Raw genomic sequence first — 21,689 nt, forward strand, 5'->3', positions numbered from 1 at the left:
CTTGGACCAATAACAAGCCACTCATAAGCAGTTACTTTGGCACTGAGAATTTCAAAAAGCTTTCAAAAAAACCCCAAAAAAACCAACCAAACCAACAACACAAACCACTTTTGAAGAGACTGACTCTTCATAAATAGAGGTACTTGAATTTCACTGAGATTTTTTTTTTCTTCCTCCCAGCAAGAAAAGGAGTAGCTTAAAACCCAAAACCCCACTAACAAATGCACAATAGGAAAGAAGTATCTAAACCTTCTTTCCCCAAACTAAATACACATGGTCAGATCTTTTAACCACACCTATTCAACAGAGCTGAAGTGCCCTGTTCTACAGCCTTATGTGAAATGGAAAGGTCCCATTGGTCACAGTCATTCAAAATCAGGCCTTAACTATGTTTGTTAATGTTTGATTTTAAACAGGCAAGCTGTCCTCTTGCTATCGCTGCAAAACAGCTTTGCTAGCAATTGTCCAAGCAATCGGACAGTAGCCTTACAAAGGCCACAATAAGAGGTCTTCAGCTGAGTGGTGTCATATGGTGTTCATTTAGAAGTATCACAAGAACATTACTTCTCACAGTATTTACAAATGAAAAACATATGGCGGTAACCTGTAATACTGCAAGAAATACTGCTCTTTGGGTTTGTTTCTGGCCTCAGACTTTTGAAATATGAACCAAGCAAAGGGATTTCAGCTTAATGCATGATTCAGTCCATTTTTCAGAGCCCAAAGTCTGGGGAACAGCTACAGCTTGCATCTGAAAAAAGTGATTTGCCCACAACTATGGGTAATATACTATAGCTGGCAACTAGAGTAGCATGTATATCAAAAAAGGTGTGGGGGTGGTTAATTAAAGACATCTACATTCCATTTAATTAAAAAAAAAAAAAGATATTAAACTGGCTTTGGTTCCTATAGTTTTGTAAGTCATATATAAGCCTCCTGCATTTACTATTTAGGTTCAATCAATATGGTTATCTACCTGTCAATTTTTCTTGCTCTTTAATGCAGAAAGAGAGCAGCCTTTTTTATAGCTAGCTTAGAAAGTACTAAGCTAATCAATACATGCAGCGATAACAGAATGATTTGAAACACGTAACAGAAGCTTATCACTCTGCAGTATACTGAACCCATCAAAATATTTTCCTAGAAGTAAAGTGAAAATAGAAGATCTCCATTTTTTATTACTTAAGTGGGTGGTGACATAGATTTTGTAGGCCTTTTGGATTTGTTCCTAGCTTTGTATTTTTGTGAAAATTTGGTACACAAGCATTTGCTGCTTTGTAGGAACATGAGGCCAATTTTGCAGTAAGATTTAAAAACTCTGCCTTGACAATCAAACATTATCTCAATTGCCCTTGATTTCCTGTCTCTAAACATTGATTGGAAATCCATGCATTGTTCTGGAGAACTGCACATAAAATTTTTCCAGGAACACATCTTCTGATATTCCTGCAGACCTTAAACCCCTTTGCTTTACTCAGTACTCTCAGTAATTTGTGTTTGAGCCAAACCTGAAAAGTACAGGCTTTCTTTCAGCTACCTCCTGCCGAGTTAGTCAATTTGAAATAATTTGTAAGCATCTGATTCCTAGAGGTTTAAATATACATGCATGTATCAAGATTCTGGATTTTAATGCGGTAGAGAGAGGTTCAGCTGTTATTGTGGTCTCTAGCCACTACTTTTTTCAAGAAATGCAAAGGATTTAACTATGCAGTTCTCTGAAGGGTAATTAACAATCATCTGCCATCACACAATTTAAGTAGGTGGAATGCTACATAATACAAAAGATCTTTGCAATGTCCCAGGCTTGCCACAATTCACCAAATGTTAAATGCAAGCTCAAAATTAATATATATATAAGTATGTAAGTATGCATATAAATGTAGAATAAAGAGATGAGTCAATAAGAAAAGAACAGGAAATAATGTTTACAGCTTGAGGCTTTCTGTCAATTTTTCTGTTTTAGCTCCAAGGCCCTTGTTATCAATTCTATGTCATGATGTCTGGTGTATTTCTGAATGTCCTCCTGAAAAACGATGGCCTTGTGACTTCCCAGTTCTGAAAGGTCTGCTTCCCAGTTTCTGAATCTCAGAGGCTGGCAAGCCTGGGTGCTAGTTGTTTCATTGGGTTTTACTCAAGGCACCAAACGGTAAAAAGTTTTACCTTCACCCTTAGAAAGCAATATTGATAAGTAAAACAGAGGAGAAAGGTTTAAGAAATCAAAAGGATCACAAAATCATAAAGAAGTCTACAGGGGCTCTGCTGTTCCCATTGCCCACCCAGAAACAGCCACTCATAGCGCAGGCAGGTCTGAACTAGCTCCGTGGGGTGAGTCAAGGTCTGGAAATCACACGACAGCATCCACTCTGAGGCAAGGATTAGTCCACAGGTGCATAAGTGCTGCTAACACTACCTCCTGACCCCGTCCGGTAAGTCTGTGTGAACTTACCATGAATTTCTACAAACTCAGAAATCACTAAACCACAATCCGTTGCACAGTGGAGACATGCCAGCAGCAAGGCATTAACAATGTTGTCCGTTCCAGAGGAGCTGAAAGATGGATGGGCATCTCTGAGGGCAGAATTGGGCCCAGCGAACGAACAAAGATTCTTGGAGCCACACCTCAAGTGACACAAATTATGTTATAAAATTAATCACTTCCTTACACATGGCAGAATGCTTCCAGGGCACTCAACATCCTATTCCATTAAGCCATGATAAATGAGACCATATTTCCACATCGGTCTGAACCCATCTTTTAAATCTGCTTGTTCAAATATTTGGTTACTTATTCACTTCCCCCTCAAGATAGCAAAAAAAGGTCTTTTCCAACTTTACATGTCCTAATAGATGCTGTTATTGCAGGACCATCAGCTAGGAATTTTAACAGAATTCCTTACCTTATGAGCATGCAAAATTTTGAGAGAAAAACATTTGGTGAACAATCTCTATGTGTACATTCAGCCACTTGAAAAAAATGGACTCCAAGATACAGGAGAGACGCAGAACAAATTACGGAGAAATGCCTTCGAGAAGTAACTTTCCTACTGCTAGCATGAAGATGATCACCACCACCACCTGGAACAGTGTTAGGATGGAAACCTATGGAGCAGGAGCAAAATTGTTTCAAGCAGATCACTACGGCTCGGGGTGGCTAGGGAAGGTTCATAAATTGATAAGCACCACTGAAGGATCGTAAGCCTCCACATCAATTGTATAAAGATTACAACAGAGCCACTCACTGCAGCCATTCTGAAAAGGTTATGGGTTTCACAGGTGTGCACTGTCAGTTCTGATTAAGCTTAAACTAAACCAGTTATCTATAACGCTGGATTGGAAGGAGTTTTATTGCTGAACGCAGGGTAAATCAAACTCAGGATACACATCTGTGGAAAAACACAGAGGGCCAAAGTTCACAGTCCTGATACAGGCAAAAAAACCCTCCAAACTCAGGAGGAGATTTGCCTGTAAAGGGCCCATTGGTCTGGCTATTGTCATATGTTCTGTGTTGGAAAGTTATTCATCACCTTAACACAGCTTTGGGTTTTCTTTCCCTCTTCAGATTATTGTTCGCTCTTAATACACGATTATTATCTGCATTCATTTCTAAAGTGCCTAGAGTTTAGCATTTATCTGAACATAAATGAAATTAATTATACACCTATACTTTTCACGACATAGGATATAAACTAAAGCAGCTATAGCAACAAATTCACAATGTAATTTTTCATCTGTGCAAATAGGAACCTTTCCAAAACCAACAATTCACATCAGAGGTTCTTAGAGCTATGCAGAAAGACTCTGGGTAAAATCCCGTGCCCCAAAATAATTGCTAACAAGTCAATTGATTTCAACAGTACCAGGTTTTCACTCAAAAACTAAAGAAAGAAAAAATGCATTCTCAATAGTTGATACAAGTTGCAAAAGGTACACTTTATTTCCAAAAACACCTCATACTAATGCTGCACTTTAAAGTGCCTCTATTGATTCATAGTGTTAATAGATGGCAAAAGTGAAAAAATGTATTTGCTTTTGCAACATCATTATTTCCTTTGTATGCAATTATTTACTTGCCAAACAATGCTAGCGACAAATCGCAACAGACTATGAAGCCTTCTACATCAGCAGATTTTTAACCTAAGGTAAAAATAAACAGAAACATCTGTAAAGTAATCTTGTACAAAGCTACGTTTATTAACAAATACATTTTCTAATAAAACACCATCTGCAAGCAACCCTCAGCTTCCACTTGATATAAATAGGCCTTTTACTGTTTTCAGATGCAGTTCCCAGAAAATTATTCCAAGCTCTACTGCAAAACACATCAGTCTTTGTTGCTGCCTGGAATGTTAATAAATAACATCAAGTTTTTAAATAGTCAAACAAATTATTGGCTTGAAACAATTATTCCAATAGAAAAAGCTGACCTTTTGCAATAAAGTGGTTTAAGAATGCATTACTCCTCATTCCTAGTATAAAAATATTACCAAGCAGGGAAATATTTTGGGGAAAACAGAAAGCTATGAAAAACTCATATTGCAATTCTGCTCATATGTACACTATAAACCTACCTTGCAAAGGTTACTTCTTTAGAAAAAACTCAGAATAAGAGAAAAACTATACAGAGTATGAATAGTTCAGTTGGTATCCTTATTATACATCTGTGCTTGGAATGGACACAAATACGAACCAACTAAAATGTTCCTCAGAGGAGCACTGTACTGACCAGCAATACAAAATTCGACAGCTTAAACTGTTGGTAGCAGAGATTGGGACTGAATCCCAATATTAAAAGCTCTTCAAAATGCATAAAAGCTTTAATGGGACACATTTTCATAAGCGTTACTCCGAACTTAAGCCATGTTAATTCCATTAAAAGCAACAGGAATTTAGCAAACTCTGCAAATAAACTCCTTACTGGTAGAACTATTTAGTACCACTGAAATTTGAACACTGCAGTTATTCCTTAGAGTTTAAAACAGCAATCTTCCTATCAAACTGGCTCCTACCTAAAAAATGCAAGATTGAAAACTGCTGATGAACTGAGATATTGGAGGTCTCTGTCCAGAATTCTAGCTGGTATAAACATATTACACCCAAAAGAGATCTAGCCTTTTAATATTAATCAGAAACAAGCAATGTTAGTATTCCAAACTGCGCTTTAAAAACTTCATTAAATATTGCTACTGGAACTATCACAATAAACTTTGCCAAAAGTAGTCATGCACATTCTAGAAAAAAAAAAAAAAGGAATGTTTTAGACTGTAATTCCAGGAAATGGAACTGCATACTTCCAGAGAAAAATATTCAGTGCATGAAATACTCAAGCAGCACTAGAGAGAAATATTTTAAACTACTTACTTCACTAACAGGAGGAATGTTGAGCTTTGGTACTTTGTTCTTCGAACTAGGCGTGTTCACTTTTCCTTCCAGCAGTGTTCCAAAGGACTGATTTCCATATCCACTCTCAATTTCTATCGGAGGTTTCAGTTCAGGTGAGTCATTGGGTACCTGGTCCTGACCATCCATAGGCCTGACATATGCTGTAGGCTTTTGCTGGACCATGCTGTTTTTGCAGTGAAGCCCTGGTGGGAAGTTCTGGGTCGAAAGACCGTTGTTCGCAGATAACAAAGAAGTGGAAGGAAGTGGAGATCCAGGACCATGACCTACAAATTCAAGCTCTGTGGGTGACTTGGAATGACTGTTTTCTTTGTAAGTATGTTCTCCAGGTGCTAACTTTGAATGAGTATGCCTCCTCGAATGTGAAGATGCTGCCATAGAATTTGCTTCCTCAGTTCCTCCACTTTTATGCTGCTCACTCTGACAATTATAAAGGTCTTCAAACCTGCCCTGTGGCTGGTCGTGAGAAGAACTATGCTTTGTTCGACTCTGCTGACTACTGGATTGGCTTGGCTGGGCCCCACTAGAGTTGTGACCACCACGTGACCAGTCTGTCCTCGACTTCCTGCTGCTCTGGTGACTGTGTAGCAAAGTAGAATTAGATGACAATGAAGAAGGCGGAGGCATTGATGTCGATGAATGGCCACTAATCTGATGAGATGGGATCATCCTGTTTCTTGGTTCTGGGAAAAAGTTCTGTTCATTTTTGTCAATGGGTGTTTGTGGGACAGAATTCTTTGGGATCCCTACAAGGTGGCTCTGGTTGGAATGGTTGGTTAAGAGGTCCTTCATCTCATCATAATTTCCCAGTGTGTTCTGCACACGGTTTGCAAGGGCATCGCCTTTATTTGTCTAAAATATCAAAAAATAAATAGAGGAAGAGTGAGTAAATTTCCGATTACAAGTTACTGCTCAGAATAGTTGTCTTAGAAGATGGCAAATGTTAGCTGTTTAATGGTGTCATGCTGACATTTAATTTAATTTCAATTACATTTTGCATATGTTATGTGAGAAAAACCTATCAATAACTGTGTTCAAAGAATCTCTTGAAACAGGCTTGCATGAGTAACACTTGTATACTGCTTCCCATTTTCTTAAATATGCTCTCAGAGAAGTGTTTAAATTGCATCAGTTATGGATGTTAGGAGCAAAATAAGCTGGGTTTATGTCAGAGATGTTGGGCTTGTACATTTCATATCGTGCAAAACATGAACGTGCAATTACTGGCTACTGAGCATTTGAATTGCAATCACAGAGTTTATTTAAGTATGTTATTGCTCTATCAGCCCCTTGACCCATAGTCCTGCCATAAATAGAAGCTGGGTAGTCTGTAATAAACATACAGCGCCAAACTCTTCACTCCAGTGTAACTCCAATTACTTTTCTATAGAGGCTTTAGATTGACCTGAGCTATCTACCATCTGAATCCAGAAAAGAAAAAGCTTCTACCCACTCAAATGCTACAGTAGCTTCAAATAAAAGATCATTCAAAAATATTTTCTTATAGAACATAAATAGACATGATTGCCACATTCTTAACTATCAGGATTCTTCCATTGTCTGCAGGCTGGTTGTATTTATGAATCATGCTTTTCTTTGAATTCCAGTAATTATTGAATAAATACTGACTCATCTGTGTTTCAGTGCTATTATACTTTTTCTTATGAAGCATGAAGTGCTTTTTTTTTGTTCTTTTTCCTTTTCCCTCTCACTTGTAAAAAACCTGGACAAATAAACTGGAAGCTATAATTAATAAGCAGCTAATTTCCTCTCTCTTTCTGTTCTAACTCACCCCACAGAGACACAAAGTACCAGCCTTCTTATGACCTTTATATTCCACTGAAATGACCAGCAGAGAACAAAAACATCTTATTCCCCATGCTTATTAATTTACAAGACTCAAAGGATAAAAAACAAAGCAAAACTGTCATTCCTGTTCAAGCAGACAGTTAACTTCTACAGTCTGGAATTACATGACCAAGTTGCAGTGTACATAAGATACTTCAGGATACAGCCAACTATACTTCTCCTTATGTTTGGGGTGTTTCTTCACTCACTACAGCAAGCAGTGCCACAGTCCAAAGATGTCTCAACACTAGGTCATAAAGATGGGAAAAGGCATCACTATGAGCTTGTGCTTGGTTAGAGAGTGTCACACTCCATTTCTTGACGAGGTACCCTACCATGCCACTGATTTAATTTTCTTGAAGTATTAAGTAGAAGTTTGAGTGATGAAAAAAATCCATGCATGGATTTCTCCTGAAATATCTGCTTATACTACCCACTGCTGAACTAGTCAGGAGATGAGAATATTGTAGAAAGATATTTTTTTTTCCTTAGTACTGCACATGTCATAAAAAATGTTGAAAAAGAAGATAGTAAATGCAAGTTTCTTTTTTCCCATTCTCAGGGATTGTAACATATATTACCACTGCACTAAGGCAGTGATTTAAAAATTAACTGTTCAATGTTGTTCTCACCTATATACATTTTGCCAGTGCTCCTAACTGACACAGTTAATAATCCCAGTTGTGGAGAACCACGAATCACTTTTATTCACCAAGTCCCTAGGTTGGTCATTTTAGTGGCAAAAATTATATTCTAGCTAAGCCAAGAATAAGGTCTTTGTATATGAGCAGTCTCCTTCAACTGAGTTGCACAATGAGCTGTTTGGGCAGCAGCCAAAACCAGACTCTCTCTGTTCAACCCCCAATTTAAAACAAGGAGATTCCATTGTGCTTAAGGGCCCAGCAAGAATTATGATGCAAAGTCTAAACACTTACATACTTGTTCTGTTTCCTCCTTCCCCAAACACTTTAACTCCTTATGGGATAGCCCATAGGAAATAACCAAGTATTGAAAAATGCCTGACCAAATGCCTTCACCTCTGGTTCAGCTAGACTTCCAGGGTGCATTTAGCTTACTTTCCAGAAAGCAAAAGTTTCTTGTTTGTTTTGTTTATTTTGTTTTTTAAAAAAAAGTACTGACAACATATCATCACGGTAACACTTCAACATCACAGCATTAAATGATTCCTGTCTAGATCCTCACAGAGGGAATCAGTATTTTAATTTGAATGTAGAGTTTTTCAATCATTTTTGTGTTGGAGGTAACTGATTCTCAGATTATTTTCTATTACATGTCACATAATAATAAATATAATTTTTATTTGATATTAACTCTGTTTCATGCAGAATGTTCACTTCTGGCGATAAACTATACTGTATGAATGTTAGGAATTATTATTTGTAGTCATTTACTGGGGGCATTAATAACAAAAAAAATATTTTCTGAAAATCATGGAGATTAAATTAAATATCCTTAGCATATTTTAAGTGCACTAAAGCCCATATCCAATAGTTATTGAAGTCAATAGAAGGATTATTACTCTGTTCAATGGCCTTTGGACCAGATTGCAAAGCAAAAAACACACAGTGAATGCGAGTAGTCATGTGGCTTATGCTTAAATCAATCTAGAGTGCATACAACTAACACCAGAGTTGTTCATTACAACCTGAACAAGCTCAGGTGTGTAATGCAGTGCACTACCTGCATTTAAGACATAAAGCATATCATTAATGTTTTTATTTTATTTCCTCAACAAATTCAGGGTTCTCATGAGAAGTATTCTTAACAAGTCTGGATACCAGCAAGACAAACACAAAATCCATCATAATTTCTGGCTGCTCTTTGTTACTTCCAGTTTGGGGGCAATTTCTGCCTTCATATCTGGATAACTGGCTGATTCCTTAAAGGAAATTTCTGTACAATTTATTTTCTGAACAGCATGTTGAACCACAATTTTTCCACTATCGAGGAAATGCAGTATTTTCGGAGTATTCCAAGCCATAAATTATATGTCTGGTTTGTGACTCATGGCTAGTAGTGCTCCCCCTCATTCTAGGCTCTTGTTAATTTAGGAAATGTACACCTTCCTACATTTGCCTCTATTGCTTTCAAAAGAAGAGCTGTAATAGAGTCCTATTGGAAGACTAATTTCCTAGCTAGCTATTGCATTATAGTTTCACAAAGAAAAGAACTAATGCACTCAAACTTATAGGCCCAGTTTACAAGGGTTTTGTGAAAATTTGTATGAAACTTGAGGTTTCATAATTCATTCACTTTCTTATGCCTCATAGTTAAACTAACCTCCATGGATTAGAAGCTGAGATCTTTTTTATGCTAAACTTGAATAGCATGGAAGGGCTTTACCTTACCATGAAAAAGATAAATGATTTAACATTCACCAAAGGCTCCCCAATGGAAATGCTGCCCATTGGGTTCTCTTTCTCAAGCTGAACTCTTCTGAGACAATTCCTTTGAAAAGTAACAAAAATATTCCTACTGTTCCCTCTAAAATACCCATCTCTGAAACTCTTTACTAATTCAAAACATTAAAAGGTATCAACAATTCAGTAGTAAAATTGCAGCTTCTCTCAGGAAAACTCTGACACCGCTTTTTCAAATGTCTGTTGTCATAACACTGCAGGCTCTTCTCTGATCACTTCTGCAAAATCAAGCATTAGCAGGTTGCACCGGAGTTCAAAGGCCAGACCAGCAACCCACTTGCATTAAAGGATAACACAGCCCTCACTGCCCAACCTTCCCAAAACAATGCTGGATATCATCACATTGTCAAAGGTGTTGTTTCCCCACATGAGACAGTGGCGCTTCAAAAGAACACTCTTATATTTTAATAAACATCTACAAATGTATTTTATACACCCACAGAAATAAATATCTCTTTTCATGTATGTGTACACATACATACACTACAAAGTATCAATGTAAAAACATGAGCTTGTCCAAAATTATAATGATCACTTATGTTTTATTTGACAGAGGGGTAGAAAGATGCTCTAACAGCTAGAGCGAATGCATGATAGATGGACGCAGATACTCCACACACTAATGATACACAATGGCAGTAAGCTCCACGAGAAAATTTGGACTCCTTTCTTTGACCAAGTTTTAATATCCCCAACTTTAGGGTGATTGTAAAACAGTTGCCAGTTGTTCAAGTCTTTAAAATGTCAAAACAGCAGTGGTGGTATTCCCCACCCCAACAGTCCCTTCTCTGGGTTAACTGTTGAAGTAAATGAGAAAAGAATGTTAAATGACTAAGGACACTACATCTGGCAATAAAAGAAAGGAAAAGAGACCATTTTCTGAGACCTGATACTACCAATCTTCCCTTTGCCACTGTAGTCTCCATCCCACCTCACATCCCCAGACCTTTCAGAAACTTATCAGCCATCCTTTGAGCTGACGCTCATTAGAAGAGCTAGCCCAGCTGAGGATGTGGACCTTGCGCCTATCACAGGCCACCACAGCTGAATTTGTTGGACAGTGTCTAATCTCACCCAGGTCCCACTGAGAGCAACCAGAAGAGACAAAAAGATGGGCGCAGCTTATTCTGCGCCCAGGCCTCGAGTTTCACCCATACAGAAACATCTGTTCATCTCAAAATGGAAAATGAATTTAAATTGAATATGTAGCACATTTGTTCTCACCTCATGGCTTCTTCATTTTACTTTAGAATAAATACGAACAAACTCCTGAATTTAAGTTTTGCAGTTGCTTTAGAATACAAGTCACTACATATCCCCTAAGAGTTAGATCCAGCTTTCATTAGTTCCTAGGAAAGTGTACTGGCTGGTTCTTAGCAAGGCAGAACTTAGAAAGAAAATACCAGCCTATCACTTTGTAATTTTTTTTTTCTCCATAAGGTAAAATATAGGCAAGACCTAGCTTTCCTATTCAGTCTTGGTTCAATTTGTTTCGCAAATCTAAGACAGATGTAAGTATTTTTGCAAGCAATTTCCTCTTAATTTTTATCTGTCACGTTTTATAATTACAATTCTTTTTTAGGATAGTAACACATTATACTTCGCTCAATCCCACAGATCTGACAAACTTCTCTGCCAAGCAGGTAAAAAGCAATTAAAAAAAATAAAAATAGTTGTTCAGGAAAATCAGTAGGGAAATTTTTTGCTTTTTAATTCTTCATTTTTTTGACAAAACATATGCTCTGTATATGATTGTTGCCAATACATGCACACTAAACAGATGTAAAATCACATACTATCATTCTTATGGTACAATAGATACTGACAGGCTGTATTTTTAGTTCCTGACACAAAATTTTGCAGTGATTTGCGTATCGGTCTACCTACTGAAATCCAAATGACCACTTACATGGACAAAAACGTTTGCACAACCTGCAGGAAGTCTCAACAAAATCAGTTCATAGTATGTTATTAATCCCCTAAATAAAGTGCTAAAATGCGGTTCAGAAATAGTGCATTGATTAGGCTTTTATAAAAACAAAACAAAAGACCCCACAAACAAACTGTCCTAGTGCATAGACTTATTTGGCTGAATAAGTCTCTGTCACAGATGAGTGAAATGCACTTTGTACAAAAGAAAAGGAGCAGTATGTTTTACTGAGGTAAAATAATAATTTGACAGAGTTCAATAAGTTGGATGGCATTTAACACAGTTTAACAGTGGTTTGACAAGGTTCAATAAGTTTGATGGCAAGGTTCCCCTAATTAATTACTGCATAGAAGAAACATACAAAGGAAAATCGAGTTACAATGATTCACACAGAGAAGGAAGATGCAGAGGGAGGAGGACCCTGTCATTGAGTCATGCGGTTCAGAGTGGACCCCCTTGCTCTCTAAACACCTTTTGGAGCCTAGGTGCGACTGTATCCAATCTTAGTCTCAGACCTGCTCAATGGGTTATGTCTAATAGAATTATCCATACCATATTTACTATAATATTGAGTAGCTACATGGATTAGTAATGTTTCATAGTATTAATTCAGCATGCTATCAGTCACTTACCAAGGATCTGCCACAATAAGGGAAGGTATCTCTCTTCCCTGGGTAAGGACGGATCTCTTATTCTCAGGTAAGGAATCTCTACCCTTGAGAGGTGTCTCCACTCAAGGGCAGAGTTACCTGGCGTGCAGTCCAGCTGCAGTTCAGGGAGAGCCCAAACTGGGCCCACCCTAATGGTAATATTTATAGGGTGAAGTAGTTGGCTGCTAGTCAATAATACAGACAAGATAGATGTCTTCATTTTAGCTCTGATATCTTGACTGTACTTCGGTTATCTTGCACTTCTGGGTTTCGAAACCAGCTTTCAAAATATTTTTCAAGACACCTTCACTCCCTTGTAGGTGAGCCAGGAGCTTTCCAGCTTGCAAGTTCATCCCGAGGACATGAGGCCTGTTGCTCCTTAGTCAGCCTGAACCAAAGTACAGCTAGGAGTCAAGTGTATCCATCACACTCTCCCAGTCTATAATTACTAGACACCATTTGATAATAATGCTAGTCTTTCCTCCTCCTTTTTGGGCGATTTTCAAAGAGCCCTCATCCTCCCTATAGCTGCTATCAATGTAAAATGGAAAGATGAAGTGGTGGCCTTTCAATAGATGGCACTGATTGGGAGGAGAGAGAGGTACGGAAATTTACATTCTGATGAATTCTGCAGGGAATGTCTTAGTGAAAATCAAAGCAGCAGAAATCATAAAGGGGGACATCCCTTGGTGATGAAAATCTCAGGCAGCAAAGCTCCTTAGAGAGAACAAGACTTGTCATTAAGTCCCTTTCATACCCTTGTTATGTTCCCCAAAGATTCAAGACAGTCTCCCAAAAGACTTCTTTGGATGGTTATGATGGCACAAGAAAGCTTATGGACTCATTATCTGTAGAGAGGGCATCAGTTTTAACAACTCAGGTATATTTTCTTCTTAAAAATAAAAGGAGTAAGTGGTAGCTGTGTAGGTGCGAACCCACTTCTAGAGATATCAGCTGCACATAATCCCGTGGCATGACTTTGCTGTGTGTTTAGAGGAAAAAATCTTGAACTGGATTGTAACCAGAATTCCAGATTCTATCAATGCTGATTTGGATAATCAGTGTATTGAAGAGTGCAAGTACCAAAGCAGATGCAATATTTTCATTTCTTAGAGGTGATGAGCTCTATTTGTGTTTGCAAAATGCATTTAGGCAAAGGACATTTGCAAATCTAAAGCATAACAATGCAATTTACCTTGTAGGGTTCCCCAAAGAGGTTAAAACCTGAAGCAAAGAGATCTTCATCTTGCTGGACTTCCTGGTTTCTTCTCTCCCACTCTTTCCGCTTAAGCGCACTCCGGTCTTGCTCATAGTGACTGAAGAAGACAAAGACAAAAAAAGACCACGTTACTTTCTCCATAATGTAGCTACATGTTCATTACAGTAAAGAGCAGCAAAACATCAGAAACAATGCAACTCCTGAGGACAATTCTGAAAGAAAGAAGCAGCCACTGAAAAATTTTCCCAAATGTAAATTGGGTACCACAATACTATGTGAAATTGGGCAGTAGGACAGTCAGTCAGTCCACTTTAAAATGAAAACAGACAAAAAAGTTCTTTTCAAATTAACAGAGCATTATGCAGAACAATAAAATACATTTTGACATATTTGTATGAACAGTCTGTAAAATACATGCCACACACGGACTAACGCATGCACGTATGCTCACAAAGAAAGTGTCGGTGCAGAGAAAGCAAATGTGAATTCAAGGAAGCACAGCAACATCTTCAAATCCATTTAAATGATAACCATCCATCCCAATGCTCCAGTTCAGCCTCATGCAATTTAGACCACCTAATTCTGTCCCGTGTACTTGTTAAAATCTATGTATGGCTTCATTTGTGGGTGTCAAGGGAGTTTTAAAAAGTCTTTTTGTAGCAGGCTCCCAGAAGGGACTTTAGGATAGTTGATTCCAGTATCAGACATTTCTACAAACAAACAAACAGAAAAGCATCTAGCACCTCAGTGTAGTGATGGCGAGTGGCACTTATCTGTATGTCAGCTTACTTTGTGCACCTGCCAGACCTAGATGACAAACTGAGAGACCACATTCACTTCTCCCCTGAATAGCACTGACGTACTTGGTCTCTTGCCTTTGCAAAATACGTCCTGCTCCTCCGAGGGAAAAGATACAACTAAAACCCTGAAGGAGGGGGAAAAATAGGAACTGAAAGAGGAAAGGAAAAGATGCATGCTTCAACTTGCACTGACAACCTCTTATGTGACAAGCGTTAAGGGACACTTCTGTGCTTTCAACCTATATTTGATTTGTTATGAGGCTTTTGGCCCTGTTTTGTGTCAGTTAATTAGCTACCAAATTCCAGACGACAATTTGAACAGCAGATTCAGTATATGTACTGATGTTATCTGTTGTAAGCAGTATTGCCCTGATAAGATTCTGGACATGCATGCACACAGCCATACACCCCCCTCTATGTACAAATGCATACATAGAAGCATACATACATATTACATATGTAACAAAGAACAGTTAATTCTCCTGTCTCTGGTGAGAATGAATTAAGTCTCCATAGAGCTCCACTGCACTTGGAAGATAACCAAATATCTACAACTTTTGCCTTTTTAGCTCAGCATGATGTTGTATTGAAAGCTTCACACCGAGAGATATAATGAGGAATGAACTGCACAGTGATGAGGCTTTAACAGTGTATAAAGTCACTGATTTCTGAGTGAAACCACAATTACTAATTTGAAGCACCAGCTAATTAAAACCACTGCTATGTATTTAGCCTCTTGTTATACCTACTGCAGTTTATAATTATGAGGACCTCTTTATCTACTCAATTAAAGTTCTTATGATTCAGGCAGGTTGTGTTTCAACCTGCAAGCCCTGCAGAGAGCACAGGAAAGCATATGTCTGTTGCCTGATGACTCCGTGTATCCTTACGCTCATATACTTGTTTTTGTACAGGGAAGGAAAGAAAAAGAAGGAAAGAAAGAAAGAAAAAAAAAAAAGGTAAAAAGAGGGAGGAGACTAATGACACAATGAGATTTCTAAATAAAAACTATGAATTCATAATTGGTTAAAGCAATTCAGGATCATTCAGGCTTGGATTGAACAAGGCTTGAGTATGGCTTGTAAACCGAATGCAAAGCCACATGCATAGGCTGAGCTGAATGATTTCCATTCACATGTTAGAAGGCTGAAAAAATGCTGAATTCTTTTACATGTTAGAAGGCTGGAGGGGGGGGGGGGGGGGGGATTTATTTATTTATTTATAACACCTCCTGATGTAGTGACATCACTGGCACCAAGAACAATCTCCAGGACATTGTTATAACCTTCTTAGTATTTTTGCAGAAGCTGAAGTACTATTTGGTGGTTTCCTGACGGAGACAGAAGGGAAATTATTGTAAGCAACAGTCACTTTACTATACTACGCATGAGCATGTTGCTGACACAATAATGCAAACCACAAATGATCTGTTCACTAAAATGTGAAGGGGAGCACAACTCCCCCTTCCTTTCATGTCCTAAATAAAGATTAAAATCCACAGGTATGGGAGTAAGTACAAACTGTTTCCCAAATTGGTACACAAAGATGAGGACAAGGTTGATTTTATCTCTCCCCACAACTCTTCTGGAGTAAGGGGCTGGTTTAGCCCAAGAATAACCCATCCCAGGAGCAGTAGGAACACCCCATTCATGGGAGATATTTCCAGCGATTTCTTTAGCAGTTTGACCCATAGACTGTGTGACTCTTGCAGCACAATCAGATCATTCTGAAGTTATAAACCCAGTCCCAAGGCCAGCAAAGTGGATCTAGTGTAAACAGGGTTTTATATCCTGCATAAGTAATCTCTGCTTATGGTAGCAGTACTATCCCAGACACTGCCAGCATTCACTTCAGAAAGAATTATTCATGAAAGTTAGAACTGTGTTTTACAGCTTCCCAATGGCAACCTTGGCCTGGAGTTTCAGCATGAAATCCTGGACCCATTCAAATCAAACTGAATTTGGCCACTGAACAACCAGATCACAGAATCACAGATTACAGCACAGACCTCACCCTTCACATGTGGTTCTAGCATTTTGTTATTTAAAAGCTGGCTTTGGTCTTAGGCATGCAAAGTGCTTAGGTAACCAAGTGAAGCATTATGCCATATCCTATTTGAAAAAAAGCAGCAAAGGCTCTAAGACTACTTAGATATGTTTTGTGACACATTACAAAACCACAAATTCAAAAATTATGAAAACAGCAGTAATTCAAAGTGGCATAATCACTTTAAAAGTCATTAACTTAAGCTAAGACAGCATTTACAATGTTAATAGCAAAAGCTTGGAAAACCAGTATTTTCCGATGCAATATAATGAAGTCTTTCTCTTTAGTGCATGTGTTTATGAAAGATATCTATTCCATGGCACCCAAGAGGTGAGCACGAAGGCACATCTCATGCCCTGGACCCCAATGGTGTTTACAGACTACCAAATTGTGAGCATACATTTTACAACACAAGCAAAGCCCTAAGTGAATTGCTACCTCTGCTTCAATCCAAATCTCTCTCTCATATATTGTCTGTGAAGAAAAAAAAAAAAAAAGAAAGAAAAAAAAAGGTTCATTTTGAACTTTCCACTTACACAGTCACATGGTGATTTAAGAGTACCAAGTATCTATTCAAAAGGAAGTGGTTGCTCATCCTGTCAGGTCAATTACTTGGTTTATTTCTCTGCAAACGTACTTTTGCTATGGGAGTGCTTGACAGGGTGCTGATTGTTGCTATGGAAAGTCAAATATTGTAAGATCATACACAGATCAGGATAACAACTTCTTTGGGTTCCTTGTAATGCAAAGAGGGATGCTGATTAGATCTTAAGGCTGCAGTGCACTGAGAACCTAATGGGAAGCTCTCCAGAAACACTTAATGCAGCCACAATGCATTCTCTGGGACTTATGTTTAATATTCAGCTTAACTAATGTTCTGTGAAATACAGATATGTGATTAGCAGTGAAGGTGTCAGTGAAAACCATAGTCAGATACCATGAGGAAGACCAGAGTTCAATCTGTCTCATTAAGTATGAAAAAAAAAGCTTCATGACTCCTCTAAAGCTAGGAGAGTAAGAAATCACAATTACAGACTTCTACAAACATCTTAAAAAAATGTCTTAGAAGAAAATAGCTGCAGGCCATGATATGCACTGTATCCAAGAGGACCAGTTCCCTAGACACAGCTATTTAGTGACAATGTAGTTGAAATACATGAGCTTTATTGTTTTGTAACACTTACTAATGGAATTTGAATGGCGAAGTCTGTACATAGATCTGAAAAGATCAGGAATGGTGAGCCGTAAGAATGCTATAAGAGGACACGAGACCACTGATGTACAAATTACCAGCATGCTGGATCTTGCAGAAAATAATAACCATAACTGTATTATTGTTTTGGTATGTTTAACATTAAGGCAGGCTGCAAGTGCATTTTGATACTTAATCCTTTACAATCAGACCAGCACACGTCCATTTATCACTCCTCTCAGCTACAGACACCCTAAGGGACAGCAGTCAACAGATGCACTGTGTCGGGCCAGGTGCTTGGCCCGTCTGAATCTGCAGAGTGTCAGCGAGGTCCATGGAGCTGCACCCTTCACACCCGCTGCAGCCCAGGATGGCTGTGGGGACAACCTGGAACAAGCAGAAAAGGGAGAAGGGGAGAAGATGGCTAAGGCAGAAGGAAGTTATATCAAGGCAAAAGATAACAGGCATGCATGCAGGTTTTGGGTTGGAAGCTAAAAATGCAGATCTGGTGATAAGAGATGGAAGTCAGACACGAACTGTCTACAAAAAGGAGAACTAGGAGAAGAATGAAGTTTGGGGCATTGGGAAGGACAGTGCAATCGTTTGTGGTGAAAGTGAGAAGATGTGGTGCAAAAGATCTAGAGGGAAAAGAAAAAATCTTTTAGGGCAGACTGCAACAGAGCAAGAGGTTAGAGGGAAAAGTTAAAGGAAAGTTGATGAAATAAGACCAACAGCTAAAAGCTAAGACCTAGCATTTGGGGTTTATTTTCAAAGACGCGCTAACCAAAGCCACACAAGTAGTCTCCCAAAGCATGGAAGACTAGGCAAGGCAGACAAAAGCCTGAAAGACAGGAGAAAGAGTAGAAGAAAGAAGTCAGACCAGGCAAGTTTGAAGGAGTAGTCGCTGTGATATGAAGAAAATGATCAAACACCTAATGCTGCGGAAGAATCATGAATGAGAACAGAACACTGCTCTGTTGATTCAGTCAAAACAACAAAAGCCCGATAGGGAAAGAATCAATAAAAAAGCTTGAGTAAAGAGGCTTTAGAATAGCAACAGACTACATCCACAAGGATAAATGAACAAAATTCAAGAAAACCAGCATTTATCCACAACTTAGGGAAGAAGTAGTTGCTGTTCTCAATAACATGTCTGAATTCACAAAAATGCACACTATGAACAAATTAAATATGCCCCTGTACTAGTTCCACCCTCCTTAAAATATCAAATATGCCTAAATGATGAAAGAAGTTCTCAAACGGAAATGTTTGTCATTTGTGGAAACAATAAACAAACACAAGCTTCTAAACTAAGACACAGTGGATATAAAATGATATAAATTTGAGAACTGAAAGTCCTTTCCCAAGGTTATTTCTTCATAGTTCTGACTTTGGGACACAATTATTGCTCCACCAGAAGCACTCAGGAAGTTGGTGAAGTAAACTCGGAAACTAGGCTTCCTGAAAAACTAACTCCTATGCTTGCACAAGGTATTAAACATCCCAAATCAACACTCACTCATGAACAAATTTTGACTTACATGAGAAATCCAACTCAGGTCAATGACAATACTCCCATGCTTACCATACATGCTTGCTTTTCCACACCAGGGCAATTCTTTTTCCATGTGAGTGAAAACATAAAGCAAAAAGCATTTCACCTGATAATCAAACTAGGTAAAAGACTACTTCCATCAAATACATTACAATGGGTATTCACCTCTTCATAGCTCCAGATTTACCTCACCGTAAGTCCATTCAATTCATGTGAAAGTACCACAATACTGTACAAGGGAAGGAGAACAGGCTTCCTTGGTATATTCAGCTTCTCTCAGTATACACTCTGGTATTTCAGTACATTTATTTCAAATGAAGGAAAAAAAAAAAAAAAAAAAAGCAGTCTCAGGGTTTTAAATGTCGTTGCAAGTTTTAAAATTCGTTAAATGAAGGAAATTTCAGAACCTCTATTTAAGCAAAAATATGGTCAACTTAACATAACTTCCCCCTCATCTGAAGTCTTTGTTTCACTTAATGATAAACATCGTAAGAAGTAGCACAGTTAAAACAGCAGAATTCCTCTTCCTCTGTTTATCATTATTGAACTTGCATCTTTATCCTGGTAATTTTACTACTTGACAGAGACCAATCAAGCCACGATAGAACAGCTTTGCAACTTCTCACTGTCTTTCATATTTAACATTTACTTTAATGTTGTGTTCTTCATAGCATGAATAGTAACTGAAAGTATCTAGCATGGAATGTATCTATCACTGCACTTCAAGATAAATGATTTATTTTAAAATATAGAATATTCTGTCTTTGATGTTCAACAGTTCTGTAGAGAAACACTTGAGATGGTCACTGGTTATCTATCCACATGAGCTAAATCTCTTAATTTGCATTAAAAACAATGCCATTCCTGTAGCACGTTTGATAGAGAATACAGAAGATTAAAGCCTCTGAACAAAATAACACCCAAGAGACCCCTGGGCAATTTATGGAAATTTAAGCTAGGAGGCTAAGGGTTTGGCTTATATTTGTCATACTCTTCATTCTTCCTAGTTATTCCCGCTGCCCATCCCCCACCCCGACTACCTAGAAAATGTTATTTTCACTCAATTTTCTCCTCTTTTTGGTATTATGTAGCCCCAAACCTTTCCTTAATGTGAATTTTGAAGGAACGATTCTGGGGGAATGGATGACAAAGATAAGCTCCTGAATAGTAAGGGTATAAAGAATAGATGAGGTTTCAAAGGGGAGCATTTATTGTTTCCTATATCATAGCACATTGTCTTTCAATATGATTAGTTATCAGTCTGAGTTATCAAAAACTGGGATGAAATAAAGCGCTTACGCAGTTATGCTTCATTGATGTCAACTACAGGAGCATGAAAATCTCCATGAAGTTGGGTAATTGATGTGTAAATCAGAGCTCAATCACTCTGTAATAGAAACGGTCCCACTGAAAGTATGGTTGTTGAACAGCATTGCAGAGGGATAGGAAAGAAAGACAGAAACAGAGCCACGATAAGACTTATTTATTAAAAATTATAATAACTGGCAATTTACACAATTTTCTCTTCAAGAGAGAAGTGCTGTCAGAAATATTTAAATGCAAGCTGCAGACCACTATATTTGGATATCCTTATTCGGCAATAATTAACTGTTTCTGTTTTATTAAAATGCTTGGGGACACTGTTATGGATATTTAAAAAGCAAATTAAATGAACACGTTCAACCTTTGAAAGGCAACACGTGTAAATGACATCAACAATTGTAATTTGTTTAACAATATGTGTTCAAGGTATGTTTTGGATTCCTATTACAGTCTTCTTGTCAGTTCAAATTTGCAGTGTGAGAAACAAAAGCAAAACTGAAGGAAAAGAGGAAGGGAATAAAAAAAAAAAAACCAAACAACTAGAGAGAAAAATGGTTATAACCACAGCTCCAAAACGACATTAAAAGACAAATAGTTGTTAGAACATCAGTCACAACTTTCCAACACGTGCTATTTCTATAGAGTAAACATCTGATACATAAGGGAGCTAGTTAAGATAACACTATGGGGTTATTTTTGTTGTAATTTTTTCTTATAATAAATTAATGCACATCAAGGCATTGATATCGACTTCCCAGAAACACCTGGAATCCAGTATTCTAGTTATGAGTTACACTAAGCCACTGACAAACTGTAACAAACTTACATAAATGAGATATTTATGAGCTTTTTTGTCACCAAATGAATTACACTCAGGGCACAGGAGTTGGATTAGGAAGCTTTATTAGAGGGTAATGTGCTGTGACTGTAAGGGGACTCTAATTACTTAAAGAGGGTTGAATAAGGAAGGAGGTTCAACCTAAATTCCCAATGTCATTGCCCTTATGAGTTATACGGGATATGACAGTTTTGTTTGGTTGGTTGTTTTAATTCTGTTGATCTCTCCTGGGATATGAAGTTTCTTCAAAATTCACTGATGGCAATGAAGCCATTAAGTTTTTGCCAAAGTACGTACTATAATTCAAACATGTTTCATAACATATCTCCTAACAGCTCCGTAGTTACCATCACACTTCACATGCCTATCAGCACCAGCATTCTATGTATTAATGTGTTACAGATTAATATAGCTGTGTTTAGTTGCATACTCTGCATTATTCCTTGTACA

General features: G+C 37.9%; 1 protein-coding gene across 3 annotated transcripts in view; it reads right to left on the reverse strand.

Moving 5' to 3' along the window:
* Positions 1-21,689, reverse strand: part of AFF2 (ALF transcription elongation factor 2) — a 351,494-nt gene that overhangs the window by 249,355 nt on the left and 80,450 nt on the right. For all 3 annotated transcript variants that reach the window (XM_055727794.1, XM_055727793.1, XM_055727795.1), the window contains exons 2-3: positions 13,462-13,582; positions 5,359-6,249 (exon numbers count right to left, since the gene is read on the reverse strand). In XM_055727794.1, the coding sequence (XP_055583769.1) occupies positions 5,359-6,249; positions 13,462-13,582 (1,012 nt within the window). The remainder of the gene's footprint in view (positions 1-5,358; positions 6,250-13,461; positions 13,583-21,689) is intronic.

Source organism: Falco cherrug, chromosome 15 (assembly GCF_023634085.1).
Source record: "Falco cherrug isolate bFalChe1 chromosome 15, bFalChe1.pri, whole genome shotgun sequence".
NCBI classification, from domain to species: Eukaryota; Metazoa; Chordata; class Aves; order Falconiformes; family Falconidae; genus Falco; species Falco cherrug.